At 46.4% G+C, this 19,089-nt stretch overlaps 2 protein-coding genes across 7 annotated transcripts in view; one reads left to right on the top strand and one right to left on the bottom strand.

Moving 5' to 3' along the window:
* The window catches only part of HDGFL2 (HDGF like 2), a 68,624-nt gene that overhangs the window by 25,686 nt on the left and 23,849 nt on the right, over positions 1-19,089 (top strand). For 2 of the 5 annotated variants that reach the window (XR_012471985.1, XR_012471984.1), the window contains exon 16: positions 45-1,159. Coding sequence is in view for 1 of the 5 variants with exons in the window: in XM_074203994.1 (XP_074060095.1) it covers positions 42-141 (100 nt within the window). In the remaining 4 variants the exon portion in view is untranslated. Of the gene's footprint in view, positions 1-41; positions 2,167-19,089 lie in introns of those variants that run through there. The other 3 variants (XR_012471983.1, XR_012471982.1, XM_074203994.1) reach the window with 2 other exon arrangements.
* PLIN4 (perilipin 4) lies at positions 233-16,567 on the bottom strand. Of its 2 annotated transcripts, none has more exons than XM_074203988.1 (8): positions 16,411-16,567; positions 15,333-15,417; positions 14,677-14,794; positions 12,288-12,352; positions 6,261-11,460; positions 5,423-5,610; positions 4,153-4,263; positions 233-652 (listed from the first exon to the last, which is right to left on the bottom strand). In XM_074203988.1, exons 2-8 carry the CDS (start codon positions 15,399-15,401, stop codon positions 605-607), a joined length of 5,799 nt encoding a protein of 1,932 aa, XP_074060089.1. In that variant the 5' UTR covers positions 15,402-15,417; positions 16,411-16,567; the 3' UTR covers positions 233-604. The 2 variants fall into 2 exon arrangements, with proteins under 2 accessions (XP_074060089.1, XP_074060088.1); XM_074203987.1 differs by lacking the exon at positions 233-652 and adding an exon at positions 3,696-4,040.

Genomic DNA, 19,089 nt, shown 5'->3' with positions numbered 1-19,089 from the left:
GACATCTGACCCCTTTTCTCCTACCTTGCTCCCCCCGTCAGCAGCATTCAAGAGGATCCAGAACTGGACAGGCCAGGGAACGACCGGCAGGAAAGAGAGAGGGTTCGGATGGACTCGGAGTCCCTTGATGAGGAGAGCTGAGGTCCTGGGGTGTGCTGCTTCCAGCCTCTGCCTGGTCCTGAGTTTGAGCCCCTTCACTAAGTTACACAGTAGATGATGTATAGGTCTTATTCCCCTCCTGCCCCCAGACTCCTGTGAAAGCCAAGAACTTTTGGGAGACGCTGTGCTCTTCAGTTGTATTTGTCCCCTTGGGTTTTTTTTTCCCCCTCACCTAATTTCTGTGATTTCAAAACAACATGAAATGAATATAAAGGGTTTTTTAATGAAAAAAATTCATTTTTATTGGCTTGGTATTCTAATGTTGTTGGCTGCAGTGGAGACTGAAGCTGAGAGCTTGGCCAGTTTGGTGCAGGACAGGAGAAGCGACACTGCCCCCATTAGCAGTGAACAGCATCTTTGAACCAGCAGTGCTTCCAGCCTAGAGCCAGGCAGAGGTGACTGAAGCAGGAATGGGGACAAGAGCCTGTGATCTGGTGGCCTGAGACTATTGGGCTTGGATTCCCTGGCTCTGCTCACAGCTGGAAAAGTTCATCTTTACAAAAAAGAAGAAAGAAAATAAAAATCTAAACTTTATGGCTCAAATGAGGCTGTGGTTTGAATCTTCTCCCACTGAACAACCCAATGGCCAGACCAGCCAATGTCAGCCTATGGGCAGATGTCGGGGACCAAGCTGCATGGGACATGCAGAGCACGAACCATTGATCTTGGACTTGGCCTTGCTTTTCAGGTGGAGGTTGGCTGGACAGGTGGAGCCCCAGGCCACTGTGCTTTAGTATTAAAGGGGGAGATTAGGCCTGGGGGGGGGCTGCTGTTGTGAGTCCTGAGGCTCTTGGAGCCAAATGCAGAGGGGACGTTGGGCCCCTCGATGTAAAGACTGGAGCTGTTTCCTGTCCACCAGGCTGGAGGTGGAGGTGCCTCTACCTGCAGAGATCTGGGGTCACGACACTTGACAGGACGCACGACCCGAGCCAGGGGCTCTTCTTCACAGCCCCCGACGCCAGCTTGGGTTTGTAACCTAGGCCCAGAAGGCTTGTGGCAGGTAGTTCTTTCAGCTTTTCTTCCTCCTGCCCGTGGTAGGTGAGGGGACCTGGGGCTCAGTGAATGAATTCCATACTGCTGTGGGAAGGTATTTTCTGGGAATCAGATCCATAAGAATTTTGCTGGAATGGAGGTTTGATTACCATTGGATCTATGGGGACAGCAGGTCTGATAATGACAGGTCCTATCTTAGGGCCATTTTACTCTGCTTGAAGTTGGGGAGTGGGTTTGTTGGGACAGATAAAGAAGTATTAAGCCCTGCCACTTAGAAGGCGTGTATAAGGCTATCCACTGCCTTTTATTTGAAGGGTACAGATGAAGAATTGATCTGATCCAAGCAGCACCCCCTGCTGGTTGATATAACTTCATTCATGCAAAGTGCGAACTTTCCTAACTTCTGTGCCAGTTTTCTCTTAGACCCCGTCCAGCTCCAGATAACTCTAGAAGGTAAACATGGCTTTACATGGCAGATTCTCCTGTCCATTTCTCAGGAGCTCAGAGGATTTAACTAGATTTATCTCTTCCATAGCCCTGGAAGCAGGAAGACTGGAGTTGCCTAAAATCTGTCTCCCTGAAGGGGGCACTGAGGTTAACCTTGACAAAACTATTTGTTAAAAGGTTCTTCTGTTCCTGCTAATGGGGAAGCTTAATAGGGCCAGGGCAACAACATTCTACTTTGGTACCCTGACCAGAGTTTGAAGATTTAGCAGAAAGAATTGATGGAGCTTCTTTGCCTATTAACATCGAACACCTAGTCCAGTAGAGTCACAATGAGGGTGTGTTGAAGTGGGAAAATGCAGGTTATTAGCACAAACCTGGGATAGCTCTTCCTTCCCAATAGGACCCTTCCCTAAGGGAAGGTTAAAAGTAGCTGTTGCTTATTGGTTCTGAATCCCACTCTGGGAATCAGTTGGCTCAGCTCTTGGAGTCCTGGTTTCAGAGGTGTAACTTATGCCATTGAAAGTGGAAGAATGGGGCTGGTCAGAAGGGGAAGCTTGCCAGGCAGGGTTTTCCCTCTAGGGGTACATACCAGGAGAGGGGTGGGGGGATGAGCTCGAGATATTGAGCAATAAGCAGAATAAATTAGGTGAGGTATGTGGGAGGGGTTGGGAACAAGCTCTTTTCTACTCTAGTGCCTGAAGCATATCCCTTATGTGGTAATCAAAGCCTGTTGAAATGACTGAATGTGGAGATTTGGGTGGCTTCACCACTCATTTTGTGGCCCTTGGGCACAAGTTCACAGGTCAGAGATTGAGAAGTGTTTGGCAGCTAGGAGGAGACAGGTTGCATGGGATCAATGCACCAGACAGGACTAAGGAAGTTAAGGGCACCTTCTGTGATGATTCTCTAGCCCCTTAGGAAGGGTGACATCACATCCTTGCTCTTGTGGTAGTCACAGCTCAGAGATTATTTTGAATGTTTTGAAGGAGATCCACACTGGAGGTCTTTAAGCTGAGGTTGAGTGACCCCTAGGGAGGATTCTTTCTCAGGCATGAGTTCGACCAGGTGGACTGAGGTCCCTTCCAATATTACATTCCTATGACTTTCAGCCTGCCCTTGGAGCTATAGTTCTCTGGGCCTAACCCTGGGAAGGTCTCCTAACATGGGGGAGGACATGGTGTAGAGAGAAGCATTGACTTTGAAAATAAGTCCTGGGTTTTTGGGGTCCTGCTCCTTTTCTCCCTATCTGATCGAACCTTAAAATGGGTGGAATGATTCTAGAGTCTGCCTCACAGGGCTGTCGTAAGGAGAGAATACATGGGAAGTGCTTTGAAAATGGAAAATACTATACAAATGTACACCCAGAAGCCCAAGCAAACTGGAGCCTGGGAGGGTGGATTCATCTCTGTCGAGATACCAGAGACTAAGGGGCCCTCCTTGCTCCTTGCTGATTTCTTGATCCCAAAGAGTTCTTGTTAGGAGATCTCATGCAAACTTCTTGACAGTAGGAGACCTCCTAGGTGTGGTCTTCCTAGGGACACAGTATTCCTCCCCCTCCCCCCCCCCCCCAATCTGAGGAGGCTGAAGGACTCCTTGGCAGGGGAGAATGTAGAAGTGGAACTGAATGATGCCTCCAGAATTTCTGTTTCTGAGACCATCGGACCAGAGATCTCTGACTTGTCCTCTTCATCCCCAGCTCCCAAGGAAGGGACTGTATGAAAAAAAGTAAAGGCCTGCTGGGGATTGCCCTAGTGCCTAAAAGGAGCCTATGGGATGTGAAATATTTGTGAGGAGAAGGAAGGGAGCAAGGAGGCAAGCCTTGAGACTGGGAGCTTAGCCCAGACTGTTTAAACAGCTTGGGAGGGTGTTCTCTCCTGTGACTGCTCCCTTTTATCAGCTTTGCCCTGCTCTAAGCCTAGGCCTCAGCTTCATCCTGCAGTGGGGTAGAGCCAGACCCTGGGCAAATAGCAAAGAAGAAGGTAGACCTTTGAGGGTGAGAGGGGTGGGGAGGAGTTTGGAAGGACTGAGATTCAGGGAAGGCCAGGAGGTCCTTGAAGCACAGCACAGGGTTTACTCCCAAGCTCAGCACTTGAGGATTGGGAAAAGGGGCTTCTAGCATTTTATTCCTTAATCAGGGTGAATGGCCCCATCAGCCAGGTGAGTGGGGGCTTATGTTCCAGGCCTGCCATCAGACCCATTAGCCCCTGCCATGTCTGGTTCAGGCTCTCACGACTCTGGATTAGCTCAATGGTAGACAAGTCTCCAAAGGAGCGAGCTATGGCAAAGAGACCATGAAGCTCTCCAACACTGTGTCGTGCCTGCCGAATCCCCTGCTGAAACTCACTGGGGAGGCCTTGGAGGCTGGTGGCCAAGGCCCCATAGCTGGCATGGAGCTGTTGGACTAGGCTGCGAGCCCTGGGGAGGAGCCTGGTTTCTGGTAGCTGTAGAAGGAGGAGGAAAGTGAATAGGGGAGACAGAGTAAAACTCAATTCCTTCCCTCCATCTACCCTGGACAGGACAGTAGCTATCCCAACACCCCCCCCCCCCCCATACCTCTGTTTCTTTAGTTTCCTGGCAGAGCCTCCAACCCTGCCCCTGCTGGTGCAATTTGCCTCCATCTTCATAGGAATGGCTCTCCTCCGTGTTCCGTTTGACTTCTTCAATCTAGAGAGCAAAATGAAGTGGGGGGGGGGGGGTCCTTGTTCAAGCCAGAGGAAGAACCAGGAGCTCAGATTTTAAAACTCGGTTGTAATGACTTAATTGATGAGGAAACTGAGGGCCATGGGAGTAAGTAAGCAGACATGTTTAAAGTTGAGTTTTCCAAATCTAGAGTTCATTATATTAAGTAGAAGAGTTAGTTTGGAGACCTGACTGATTTTTTTCAAAAGTCATCCTCCCTATGTGTAGCAGTGGCTATCCTATAGGGTCACCTTTATGGTATGGGACTTTGAACTGTATTAGTTTAAACATTAACTTCCCATACCCTTAAGATATTTGGAGGAAAAAAATGAAATGAAACAACCCAACAACATAGTTATACTTCGAAAAATAACAGTGATATAATAAGGCTTACTTAGATTTTTAGAGTGGCCAGATTTAGGAAAGTGTGAAATATTTGGACCAGTACTGTGTATAGTATATGTTAAGGAGCTCAAGGATGTCCTCCCTCTCCCAGACTCTCCCCTCTATCTAAAATTCCAGTCAGATTCAATAGCCTTTTTTTTTGCAAGGCAATGGGGTTAGATGACTTGCCTAAGGTCACACAGCTAGGTAATTATTAAGTGTCTGAGGTCGAATTTGAATTCAGGTCCTCCTGACTCCAGGGCTGGTGCTCAATCTATTGTGGCACCTAGCTGCCCCTCAATAGCCTATGAAAGAAAAATGCAAGTATTGTTTGAAGGGATAAGTCATTCATTCCCCAGAGTGACTTGGTTTAGATTGTTTTTCTCTTGTTACCTAGCTGAAATCCCAGGACAAAGGAGATGAGAATTTAGGGGAAGGAAGAAGAAAAGTTTTGAAGCTCAAGGCTCCAAAGGAAGAGGTATGGCCTTGAGGTTGGAGTGGGATTGAAGGAATCTTTGGATAGGCAGAAGGCTGGAGATGGGGCAGCAGGTTGAAAAGAGCACAGAAAAGGAGATGGAAGGACAGGGAATATTTCATCCTTTTGTGGTGATGCCTATAGATGGAGGGGAAGTGGGGACAGACAATTATATGTAGAGCATTTTGCCAACTCTGGCAAAAGTAGCTTGCTCTTAGGGTGAGCTATCTAGTAAGTGTAGCTGAAGTAGGAACAAAATGGCTTAGGAACTAGAGCTTTTCCTACCAGTCCGAGGGTTTCTTGCAACTGGACCAAGGTACCCCAGGCCTGCTCCTTGCTCTGCTGAAGTTTGTTTAGGGTGTGTTCATAGGCCCGCTGACGCAGGCTGGTGGACAGGTTTCCCAGTTGTACAAAATAGTTCTTCTGGTCTATGGATAGCACCTTTGGTCTGGGATCAGAGGCAGTGAGCTGAGCTGCAGGAAAGAAAAGAGGGAGAAGAATGAATCTAGGGAGGTCCTTAGGACTCCTAAGCTCCCTTTCCTTCTTTTTCTCATGGTTATATTATTATTTATTAAACATTTAATATGTGCAAAGCACTACAGGAAAATTCCTGCTCTCGTGGTACTTACAGTGTATCTGTAGGATAATACATACAAATTATTCACTAAAATAATAGTAATAACAAAATAATCTTTTGTTAATGAACTTTTTACACAGAAGTTGAAGCAAACTGGGAATTATATTTTAAACACATTTTCATCTTGAGATCTCCCAGATACATTTTCACTGAAATAGGAAGTTCCTATTATTAGCTAATACTAATACAAATGTTTGTCCTGGAGAAGACCATAATATCAGGGAGGTGGTACCAAAGGTGTTGAGTAAAGGGAGAGGTTAGGGTGGAACTTGAAAGATCAGATAAAAGCCTTAGAGGCAAGCCTTCAAACTAGGGGATTAAGGTTCTTAAGCAACCAGTCAAAACACTGAAAGTCAGCTAGATTCAGTGCTGTGGGAGTGAATCAAATTGGAGCAAGGACAAGTAGAATGAAGGATGAATATTGAAACCTACTGTATCTTCCTCTTGTTCTATACCTTGTTCGTGCATTTCAAGACATTTACTCACCTTGTTCTTCTTCATTCATCGGAAGGAAAGCAGCCACTTGTTCCTTTGATTTGTGCACTAGAGTTTCCACATTGCCCAACACTACATGGGGGATACCAGGCTCTTCACCTAGGCTGGGATTGTCAGGTGCATTTGTTTCTCCTTGGATGACCCCTTTAGTAAAATCCATCATGCTAGAGGTCAAGCCCTTGGTGTCTATTGTGGATACTGTGGTGTTTTCCAGACTTCCATGGACAGTTCCTTTTGCTGGGTCCATTGCACTGGAGACTTCTCTGGACAGAATATCTTTGTTAACAGTGGTGACTGACTGAGTGGTGTCCAACCCAGTCTGGATGGTCCTTTTGACCATGTGCATGGCATCAATCACACCACTGTAGATGGAGTCCTTGGTTCCAGTCACACTGGATTTTGTGGTGTCTTGATCTCCTTGGATAACACTTTCAGTCATATTCACTGCACCAATGACTCCAGCATCCTTAGTGCCAGTTGCTATATTTTGTGTAGTATCCAAGCCACTCTGGACAGCTCCTTTGGCCACATTCATGGCACCGGTCAAACCATTGCAAACAGTGTCCTTAGTTCCACCTAAGACTGATTTTGAGGTGTCTAGACCTCCTTGGACAACTCCTTTGGCCACATTCATGGCATCAGTGACTCCAGTGCAAATAGTGTCCTTAGAACCTGTTGCTATTTTTTGTGTGGTATCCAAACCTGTTTGGAAGGCTCCCTTGACTACATTTGTGGCACCAGTGACACCAGATAAGACAGTGTCCTTGGTGCCACCTAAGACTGATTTGGAGGTATCTAGACCTCCCTGGATAGCTCCTTTTGCCACATTCATGGCACCAGTGACTCCAGTCCAAACAGTGTCTTTAGTGCTAGTTGCCATGTTTTGTGTAGTATTCAAACCACTTTGGACAGTTCCTTTAGCCACATTCATGGCACCAGTCATGCCACTGAGAACAGTGTCCTTGGTTCCACCTAAGATTGATTTTGATGTGTCTAGACCTCCTTGAACAGCTCCTTTGGTCATATTCATGGCACCAGTGACTCCAGTACAAACAGTGTCCTTAGTACCTATTGCTAGTTTTTGTGTGGTATCCAAACCTGTTTGGAGGGCTCCCTTGGCTACATTTGTGGCACCAGTGACACTAGATAAGACAGTGTCCTTGGTGCCACCTAAGACTGATTTGGAGGTATCTAGACCTCCTTGGATAACTCCTTTGGCTACATTCACTGTGCCAGTCATACCACTGCATACAGTATTCTTAGTACTAGTTGCTATATTTTGTGTAGCATCTAAGCCACTCTGAACAGCTCCTTTGGCCACATTCATGGCACCAGTCATGCCACTGAAAACTGTGTCCTTGGTTCCACCTAAGACTGATTTAGAAGTGTCCAGACCTCCTTGGACAACTCCTTTGGCCACATTCATGACACCAGTGACTCCAGTGCAAACACTGTCTTTAGTGCCAGTTGCTATATTTTGTGTTGCATCCACACCACTATGGACAGCTCCTTTGGCCACATTCATGGCACCAGTCATGCCACTGAGAACTGTGTCCTTAGTTCCACCTAAGACAGATTTTGATGTGTCTAGGCCCCCTTGGACAACTCCCTTGGCCACATTCATGGCACCAGTGACTCCAGTGCAAACAGTGTCCTTAGTACCTGTTGCTAGTTTTTGTGTGGTGTCCAAACCTGTTTGGAGGGCTCCCTTGGCTACATTTGTGGCACCAGTGACACTAGATAAGACATTGTCCTTGGTGCCACCTAAGACTGATTTGGAGGTATCTAGACCTCCCTGGATAGCTCCTTTGGCTACGTTCACTGTGCCAGTCATACCACTGCATACAGTATTCTTAGTACCAGTTGCTATATTTTGTGTAGCATCTAAGCCACTCTGAACAGCTCCTTTGGCCACATTCATGGCACCAGTCATGCCACTGAGAACTGTGTCCTTGGTTCCACCTAAGACAGATTTTGATGTGTCTAGGCCCCCTTGGACAACTCCCTTGGCCACATTCATGGCACCAGTGACTCCAGTGCAAACAGTGTCCTTAGTACCTGTTGCTATTTTTTGTGTGGTGTCCAAACCTGTTTGGAGGGCTCCCTTGGCTACATTTGTGGCACCAGTGACACTAGATAAGACAGTGTCCTTGGTGCCACCTAAGACTGATTTGGAGGTATCTAGACCTCCCTGGATAGCTCCTTTGGCTACATTCATTGTGCTAGTCATACCACTGCATACAGTATTCTTAGTACCAGTTGCTATATTTTGTGTAGCATCTAAGCCACTCTGAACAGCTCCTTTGGCCACATTCATGGCACCAGTCATGCCACTGAGAACTGTGTCCTTGGTTCCACCTAAGACAGATTTTGATGTGTCTAGGCCCCCTTGGACAACTCCCTTGGCCACATTCATGGCACCAGTGACTCCAGTGCAAACAGTGTCCTTAGTACCTGTTGCTATTTTTTGTGTGGTGTCCAAACCTGTTTGGAGGGCTCCCTTGGCTACATTTGTGGCACCAGTGACACTAGATAAAACAGTGTCCTTGGTGCCACCTAAGACTGATTTGGAGGTATCTAGACCTCCCTGGATAGCTCCTTTGGCTACATTCATTGTGCTAGTCATACCACTGCATACAGTATTCTTAGTACCAGTTGCTATATTTTGTGTAGCATCTAAGCCACTCTGAACAGCTCCTTTGGCCACATTCATGGCACCAGTCATGCCACTGAGAACTGTGTCCTTGGTTCCACCTAAGACTGATTTTGATGTGTCTAGACCCCCTTGGACAACTCCCTTGGCCACATTCATTGCACCAGTGACTCCAGTGCAAACAGTGTCCTTAGTACCTGTTGCTATTTTTTGTGTGGCATCTAAACCAGTTTGGAAGGCTCCCTTAGCAATTTTTGTGGCACCAGTAGCACCACTAACAACAGTATCCTTAGTTCCAGTCACAACTGACTTTGTGGTGTCCAGACTTCCTTGTATAGCTCCTTTAGCCACATTCACTGCACCAATGACTCCAGTGCAGACAGTGTCTTTAGTGCCAGTTGCTATATTTTGTGTAGTATCCAATCCACTCTGGATAACTCCTTTGGCCATTTTTGTTGCACTAGTCATGCCACTGAGAACAGTGTCCTTGGTTCCACCTAAGACTGATTTTGAGGATTCTAGACCTCCCTGAATAACTCCTTTGGCTACATTCACTGTGCCAGTCATACCACTGCAGACAGTATCCTTAGTACCAGTTACTATATTTTGTGTGGCATCCAAGCCACTCTGGACAGCTCCTTTGGCCACATTCATGGCACCAGTGACACCAGTGCAGACAGTGTCTTTAGTACCTGTTGCTATTTTTTGTGTAGTATCCAAGCCTGTTTGGAGGGCTCCCTTGGCTACTTTTGTGGCACCAGTGACACCAGTCAAAACAGTGTCTTTGGTTCCACCTAAGACTGATTTTGTGGTGTTTAGACCTCCCTCAACAGTTCCTTTGGCCATATTCATTGCACCAGTTACTCCAGTGCAAAGAGTGTCTTTAGTGCCTGTTGCTATATTTTGTGTGGTGTCCAAGCCTGTTTGGAGAGCTCCTTTGGCCATTTTTGCTGCACCACTCATGCCACTGAGAACACTATCCTTGGTTCCACCTAAGACTGATTTTGAAGTGTCTAGACCTCCATGGATAACTCCTTTGGCTACATTCACTGTGCCAGTCATACCACTGCATACAGTATTCTTAGTAGCAGTTGCTATGTTTTGTGTAGTATCCAAGCCACTTTGGACAGCTCCTTTGGCCACATTCATGGCACCAGTCAAACCACTGCAAACAGTATCCTTGGTTCCAGTCACAACCGACTTTGTGGTGTCTAGACCTCCCTGAACAGCTCCTTTGGCCACATTAATTGCACCAGTAACTCCAGTGCAAACAGTGTCTTTAGTACTTGTTGCAATTTTTTGTGTGGTGTCTAAGCCAGTTTGGAGGGCTCCCTTGGCTACATTTGTGGCACCAGTCATACCAGTCAAGACAGTATCCTTGGTTCCACCTAAGACTGATTTTGTGGTATTCAGACCTCCTTGGACAACCCCTTTAGTCATATTCATGGCACCAGTGACTCCAGTACAAACAGTGTCCTTAGTACCAGTTGCTATGTTTTGTGTAGTGTTTAAGCCACTCTGGACAGCTCCTTTGGCTACGTTCATGGCACCAGTCAATCCACTGCAAACAGTGTCTTTAGTACCTGTTGCAATTTTTTGTGTGGTGTCTAAGCCAGTTTGGAGGGCTCCCTTGGTTACATTTGTAGCACCAGTCACACCAGTCAAGACAGTGTCCTTGGTTCCACCTAAAACTGTCTTTGTGGTATCCAGACCTCCTTGGACAACTCCTTTAGCCACATTTATGGCACCAGTGACTCCAGTACAAACAGTGTCCTTAGTACCAGTTGCTATGTTTTGCGTAGCATCTAGGCCACTCTGAACAGCAACTTTGGCCATTTTTGCTGCACCAGTAATGCCACTGAGAACAGTGTCCTTGCTTCCAGTCACAACGGACTTAGTGGTATCTAGACCTCCTTGAACAGCTCCTTTGGCCACACTCACTGCCCCTGTGACTCCAGAGCAAACAGTATCCTTAGTGCTTGTTGCCATCTTTTGTGTGGTGTCCAAGCCAGACTGAAGGGCTCCCTTGGCTATGTTTGTGGCCCCAGTGACACCAGTTAACACAGTGTCCTTGGTTCCACCCAAAATTGATTTTGAGGTGTCCAGACCTCCCTGAACTGCTCCTTTGGTCACTTTTGCTGCACCAGTAACTCCACTGATGACAGTGTCCTTGGTTCCAGTCACAACTGACTTTGTGGTGTCTAGACCTCCTTGAACAACTCCTTTGGCCACATTCACTGCACTTGTTACTCCACTGCTCACAAAGTCCTTAGTTCCAGACAAGGCTGATTTTGTGGTGTTCACACCTCCCTCGATGACCCCTGTTGCAATTGCCTGGGTGGCCCCTTTTGCTGTGTCCATGGCACCAGTTACTCCTTTGCAGACAGTGTTCTTGGTGCTGCTTGCAATTGACTTGGTGGAGTCCAGAGCCCCCTGAACCATGCCTTTGGTCTTATCCACCATATTGGCCACCCCAGGAGTAACTGTGTCCTTTTCCCCAGTCACCTTTGAGCATACCTCTTTTGCTTCTGACATTTCCTGGTGGACAGAGAGATTGGAGGTCAGGGAAGAACTTGGAAGGTCTCATTTCATTTCTTCCTTTACCTTCCATTATTATGTTAATTTTAATGGCATAATAATAATAATATCTTAGAGTTGGAATGGATATCAATGGTCCTTGAATCTAATCTTTACCTGAATAAGAATCCTCTTCCCAATTTCCCTAATGGTCACCCAGCCTTCACTTGAAAACTTCCAAAGAAGGGGATTTCATTTTTTTCCTGATGCAGCTCATCCTACCTTTAGCCCCATCTCTTCACCTGGTCAAGAGATTAGGAATATTGCTTAACTATGTAGGGGGGGACCTTGTTTCTTTCATGTTTATTTTTGAGTTCTTCCTAAAAGTGGCAAGGACATTCATTCATTCAATCAATCTATCGCTTAGTATTTAGCAGTTACTGATTAAAAGTTGGGCTCTATGCTTGGCTATGCTATGGAAAAGTTCAGAGAAAGAGAAGATCTAGATTCTAATCTTGGAGAACTTGACATCAAATTAGGCATATAAAGTTTATGTGTAAAACAGAATGACTATTCAAGATCACGTATGCCTATTGTCCCACAAAAGACCCTAACTAGTAATATCTATAGAACATCCAAGCACAGATAAATGATCCTGTAGGGAATGATGAGCCATAGAAAGTTTCTGAATGTGGAGTCACATGGTAAAAATAAGATTCAGGGAAGATTAATCTGTTGTTTTTTACTTCCATTCACAAAGCCCCAGGAACCAGCTTATTTCCCATGCTCACACCCAAGAATCATAGTATTATGTCTCCCCTGGCCTTTCTCCCTTCTACTCTTCTTACCTTTCCTGAAGGTTTCTCCTCCAGCCTGGCCATGTTCTTGGAGGTATGATCATCTGCAGTGGAACCTGGGGAGACATGTGATTTAGAGACCAGACAAAGGGTATCTAGAGGGTGAAGCTAAATTAGGAGACATGGGATTCAAGGCTAGAAGGCAGGACATACAAAGCAACACATCATATCCACTTGTGAATCCATCAGGCAAAGATCAGACCAGTCTAGATAGGTGTGCTCAACCATCAGATACTGAATTGTCATTCCAGTCCAATCAGGTACTAAGTAGGCCCCAGTGAAGGTTAAACTCTTTGTTTTCCCTGACCATACCCAATCTCTCAGGCTAAATAAGGACTGAATCTCCATGACCAGAGGGATAGAGTGTCCAGGACTATGGAGCATCCTAATCCCCATCTCCCAACATTCCCATTTCACCTGAGTTGGGGATAAGGAGTTGTCCCCAGTATTCACCAGGGACTTATCTGAAAGCCCAATCTTTTCCACTTTAATTTTTTGTCCCATCACTAACTTCCTATAAATACTAAAATGACACGAGACCATAAAAATGGGTGGGGGCTGAGAGATTAGGTGGGAAAAGTTGAGGTGACAGTGAGAGTGAGGTATGTCATGAAAATGAAGCTTAGGGTTGAAGGAGGTATTTCATTTTGAGTAACATGCTGTCCTTGAAATAAGGACACAGAAACCTAACCCATCAGAATGTTTTCTCCCTCTGCTCTCCCTGGCTTTGGGCTCTGATGGGGCCCCTGGGAGGGGTTTACAGGCAATGGTGTTGTAGCCACCATCCCGGGGAACATCTCCCTCTTTTTAGTGACCCTTTAGGTGGTTTCCTTGACCTTCAGAGGGCCTGGCTCTGTCTGAATCTTTGCAGCAATTTACTGGTCAGTTTTCTAACTGGCTCAGAGAGGAAGCTCAAAGGTTTGAGCTCAAAGAATTGGAGGTGGCATCTCAGAGTCACCCTCTTGCCCCCCTTTGGTGCTGAACCTCCAGAGGCAGGGAGCCAGAGGGCGGCTCTTTCTCCGTGCTGCCAGCTCACCCTGTGCTCTGAATTGGCAGCTGTGACTCTTCTAGCTGAGGTATGTCAGACAGGTGTCAGATAACTGAGACTCAGGGGGCCAGTCCTCAGATAGTTATGGGAGGGGGAAAGGAGGGGGAAACAGTTCAGAGAATCTCAGAGATACAAGAGACCTTATAAATAATTTAGTTCAACCTGTGCATGATCAGTAATTCCTTCTCTACTCATTTGGATAGTTACCCCGCCTCTGCTTGAAGACCTCTATGGTGGAGGGCTTACTGTCTCCTGAAGCAGCAGCCTATTCCATTTTTGGAAAGTGCTGATTGCTAGGAAGCTTCTCTCCACCCCTTTACATTAAGTACAAACCTACCTTCTTGAGAGTTAGCTCTACAATTCCTCCCTTTTGACATCTTCATCTTCAACTCCCTGTTTGACCCAATTACTCACACATTCTATTCTCCCCTCCCCCCCAACACCTTCTCACACTCTCTTCTCTTTCATTCCCAGGAATCCTACAAGAAGTTCAGGCTGACCCAGCAAAAATCCCAGGACTGGGGGGATGGGGTAAAGTGGACTCAATAATGGGGCTCAATCCAGATAGAGCTTTCTATTTCCCCTTCCCTAAGTAATAAAATGAGACTCTCTCCCAGTCTCTTCTGGTCTTTATCTCTAGCTCTCTCACATGCACATACATCATGTGGCAATTATATAGAATACTAAGGGTTGCCATCCCCCCCCCCCCCCAGACCTGGTATGGCAAGGGAGGAAACTGGCAGTAGACCAGTTTTCAGGGGCAGTCTTAGGCTTCAGAAAAGATACTAGTCTATTCTATTTCTTAACCATGTGACTTTGGGAAAGTAGCAGTCTCCCTAAGCCTTTGTTTTCCCATCAGTAAAATGCAAGAGTTGGATTAAATGGTCCCTAAAGCTTCTATCGGCTCTAATTCCTGTGATTCTACGAATCTTATATCTAGAGATGAAAACTGGGAGAATTATTCCCTAGACAAGCTTAATCAACATCAATCTCTCACTTCCACAGGGATGCTAGGTAGCTAGGTAAGGCAGTGAATAGAATGTTGGGCTTGGAGTCAGGAAGACTTTTGTTTAGATTCTGCCCCAGACACTTATTTGCTGTGTGACAAATCACTTAACCTCTTTGCCTCAGTTTCCTCATGGAAATGGGAAATGAAAACGAAAACAATAACAGCACCTACCTCCTAGACTTTTTGTGATGTAATATATGTAGTATATTGAAAACCTTAAAACACTTTATAAATGTTACCTATTACTATTTTTTGTTGCTATAGTTATGCCAGAGGGCTATCAGACCATCTCCTATCCCCCAGGTCTTCCAACACACACTCACTCTGTTGGGCATTAGGCTCTGACTTGGTCTTCCCACGAGTTTCTTTTGATGAGCTAGAAGAAAACAGGTTTCGGGCTGAGCCAAAGAGGGGCAAGCTTCCTAGAAAACTGCCCAGAGTCTGCAAAGAGAGGAGATAGATTTAGAGAAGGAGCAAAGCAGGGAAAAGTGGTTGGGAGTACACTTGGCCTCACTCAAAATAAGTGAGTTGGGTGACTGACTATAAAACTGGGCAGAAGGAAGAGCTCAAGTTTCTAGTACTGGTGCCACCACTGACTTGTTGCTTTAGGATGTTATTGTCACAACTGGGCCTCAGTTTATCTATCAAATAGGAATAATAACTCCTAGCCTGATGATCTCCCAAATGCTCAAGGCTGCTTTTAAGATTGGATAAAAAGAACAGACAGAAAAACCACTTTAGAAAACACAAAGTGATTTGAACAGATGTGAGGTATTGATATCAGCAGCCAGCACCACCCCCCTTCCCTCTAGGCATCTCATCCTTATCTCTTATGGTCCCAAAGTAAGTCCTTGACTCCTCTTCCCATGTCCTCCATCCCAGCTTATTCCCCTAGCTTCCCTTAAGCTGGGAGTGGGGAATGTAGTTGGGTGGAGGAGCAGTTATTGAAGGCTAGGGACACTGTCTTTCCCGAGCCTACCTGGGACTTAGATTTAGGCTCTTGGCCCTGGTTTGGGGCTGCTGCTGCTCCTTCCTCTCCAGTCGACATGGCAATATTGGGGAAGCTGAGGGAAAAGAAAGAGTGAGTAGGACCAAGGCAATGAGAGCCTCTCACCATCCCACACATCATTTTGGGCACTTTATCCTCATCACCTTACAGAGCATGGCAGAGGTACCATGGCAAGGACATCAGACTCTGATGTCAGGATCTCATCTGAGTTCGGACTTGGTCTGTCACTAGTTGTATTCTGGGGGAAACTATCCTAAGCCTAAAATGAGGGGCTTGAACTGGTTGATCTCAAAGTTTCCTTCCACCTCTTCCTTTCCATTTTACTGCTCCATCTCCCTAAGACTGGCCACTCCCCACTCCCACCTCCCCACAGGTTGCTGACCTATCTCTCTCAGACTTACCCTTCATAGGTTGCAAACCCATCATCCTCAGACCCACCCTCTTATTAGTTTCCTGCCCCATCTCCCTCATACCTGCACCCCAGAGCTTGCTGACCCATCTTTCTCAGACCTATCCCCAGAACTTGCTGCCCCATCTCCCTCAGACCCACCCTTCCCTCAGTTTTCTGCCTCATCTTCCTCAGTCCTGCCTTTCCAGAGTTTGTTTCCAGAGTTTCCTCCACCCCCAACTCCAGAACTTACTGCCATGTCTCTCTCAAACTTATCTCCCTCCCAGAGCTTGCTGCCCCAACTCCCTCAGACCTGCCTTCTTACAGGTTCCTTCCCTATTTTCCTCAGTTCTTCCTTCCCAGAGTTTTCTACCCTCATCTCACTCAAATGCGTCCCAAACTTTCTGCTCTATCTCCCCAAGACTTTAACACTCTACCATATCTTTGTGCCCCCCCCAACCCCTTCCTCTACAGCCTTATCTTCCTCAGCCATGTCTGCGTCAGAACAGTTCCAACAGCCAGAGTCAGGCCCTAGGTTTGTTGGGCCCTTCTGTAGAAAAGGCCAATAAGACAGGCTCCCACACTAGTCCTTTCCAGCTATCTATGCTGCCTTTAAAGAATCTGGAAGTTTAGCTGAGCTCAGAGCCCATATTCACTGACCTGAACTGAATTGGAAAGTTGTTGGGTCTTTGCCCCCAAAAGAGGGTATCTGCTGTGTGGGAGCTGTGGTCTCCCAACTGGACCAAAGTCTCTGAGTCCCTGTCCTCTCCCAACTACCCTGGCCCTTATAGCAAGGGAAAGGACAGGCAGACCACCTGACAAACTGAGATGGGAGGGAGGAGCAGAACTGGACTGGGGAGGGACCCAAAGCCTAGTGGGACAGTTCATGGGGCATCACATGTTGCCTCTTTCCCTCCCCACCCCCATCCATCCTGGGCTCTGTGCCCTGCCCAAGCTGGAGGCCAGCTGATGACACCTTTGTTCCATTCCCAGAGGCCTTGGAAGAAGGGAGGAATGGGGAGAAGGGAACCATCAACTCCCACCCTCCATAATCCCTCCCCCACCATCTGGGACAGAGGGAACACTATATAAGAACATTAGGTGACTCACCAATTAGGGAAAAGAGCATCCAGGGCAGGGAGGAGCCAAGAGCATTCAACTCAGGGATTTGGGGTCCTCATCCATTCCAGAAGCCCTGGGTAACTTTGGGCTAGTTGATTGCTTCATTCTGTATCTTCCTTTTCTGGTCCATAAACTTCATATACAGGGTAGAACAAATTGAATCAGAGGAGGCAATTAGAGAGTTTCTGGATAGTATGATGTGGAGCTGGCTAATAGGGACATTTTAGGGGGGATCACATATAGGGACCCCTCAGTATACATAATGAGATCTAGAGCTCTCTCCAGCTACTAGCTCCCTCTTACCCCAAGGAGCATGTTCCTGGTTTAGTGAATAGGCCCTCAGGACATGGAATATAGAACATCAGAGCCCAAGCAGCTTTAGAATATGGAATATCACTTTGGGAGACTCTTAGAGCAGAAAACACAGCCTTTCAGAGAAAGGTTTCAGAATCTAGGTGGAGAATATTGGTAGTGGAGAACCCAAAGCAAAGATGAGATGAAAGAAAAATTCAATTGAGGCTGCCTGGACTATCTCCTGGTCTTTCCCCTGAGAAAATGTCTTATGGTTTACCTAGATCCTGGTGTGTGTCTATGTGTGTGGGGAGAGTGCAGGGCTCAGGAAGCAGAAGGCTTTGGCCTGATGGAGTTGCCTAGTGGTCAGTCAAAGAGGTGGCAATCTACCCATCAACAGATATTACAGAATTCACATATTAGGGGTCCAACCCCATGCTCTGTTCCTCTGTGCTGGAGACAGAAGACTAACTGAATTCCTCATATATGTAGCCAGGGAGCCAGGTCACACAGGTAAACAGTTTCCAATCTCACTCATACCACTTGAAGGGACAAAGAATTGGGGATGGAAGAGTCTCAGTAACTTCCTAGAGATGAAATTTGAGCCCAGTGATGGATGGAGAAGTACGACTTGAAAGAGGTAGGGAGGGGCATTCAATGGAAGTATAAGGAACAAAGTTGCTGCATGTAAGAGGGCAAGGGAACCCTTCACACACTGCCTGTGTGACTTCAGGCAAGTTGTTCTCAATCTCAGCTCTTCTGTCTGGAGAATGAGGGTGAATCACCCTGGGACTCCCTGGGCTGTAGGTGGATGCCAAGTGACCCATCTTGGGGCAAAACAGCATGTGGTTTCCAGAGCTTGATTTGTCCCAAGTCTGGATGGAAAAGAGTGGGGAGGTGGCATGAGGGTTACTGCCCTCCAGGGTTCTGGTTTCCTTGCCTCCGAGATTGTTTCCTAAACAGTCTGGGGCTCGACACCCTTAGTCTCTTCCCTAGCCAAACCTCTCCTCTCATCCCAGCAAGGCCAAGGCTTACCAAGGGTGACAAGAAAGGGGTTTCTGGCTTGGTCCACTCAGGCATCACCTCCTCCCTGGATTCATTAATATAGATGTTTACTAAACTAGTCTGTGGAAAGCAAGAACTCAGAAAGGTGGCTTCCTATTTGGGGAGGAGGGCAGCAAGGAGAGAGCTCTGAGTTGCAAATTCTGAGTTAGGAGGGGACCTTAGAGTTCATATAGTTCACCCCTCATTTTACAGGTGAAGAACCCTGAAACCCAAAGAACTTAAATGACTTGCTCAATGTTATACAATAGTGTCAGAACCAGAATTTGAATCAAAGTCTTCTGACTCCCAATCCAGAACTTTTCCCACAAGTATATATCATTTTGCTTCCCTGCCACACCTGCCTACCAATTACAGGGCATCCTTCCCCCCATATGGCTCTTCCTGTTTCAGGGCTAGAGAAAAATCGACTATTTTAGAGTCCTGGTTGAGTGAGCCACTCCCCTTCTCTGGGTCTCAATTTGCCCATCTATAAAACAAAGGAATTGGAGTCTAAAGATCCCTTCTAGCTTTAGCATTGACACTTACTTGTAATTTAACTTCTGAGCCTCATTGTAGGGATGATTCTATTTAGAGATTACAGACTTGTTTATAAAGTATCAACAACCCTGTTCTACAAACTCTGCTATATGACCTTGGAAAAATCATTTAATGCTCTGGGCCTCTCTTTTTCTGTAAAGTGATGGATAGATTTCAAAGGATCCATAGGGAAAAAAAAAACTCTTTATTTCAACAGAATTAGTGTATTTTGTAATCCTGTGTAATTTTTTTGGGTTGTGAGCATTTAAAAACTGTTTTTGTGAAGGGGTCCCTAGACTTACCCAGACTTCCAGAAAAAGTTCATGGCACGAAGCAGGTTGAGAA

Source organism: Macrotis lagotis, chromosome X (genome assembly GCF_037893015.1).
Source record: "Macrotis lagotis isolate mMagLag1 chromosome X, bilby.v1.9.chrom.fasta, whole genome shotgun sequence".
NCBI classification, from domain to species: Eukaryota; Metazoa; Chordata; class Mammalia; order Peramelemorphia; family Peramelidae; genus Macrotis; species Macrotis lagotis.
This window is presented reverse-complemented; position numbering and strand designations above follow the sequence as displayed.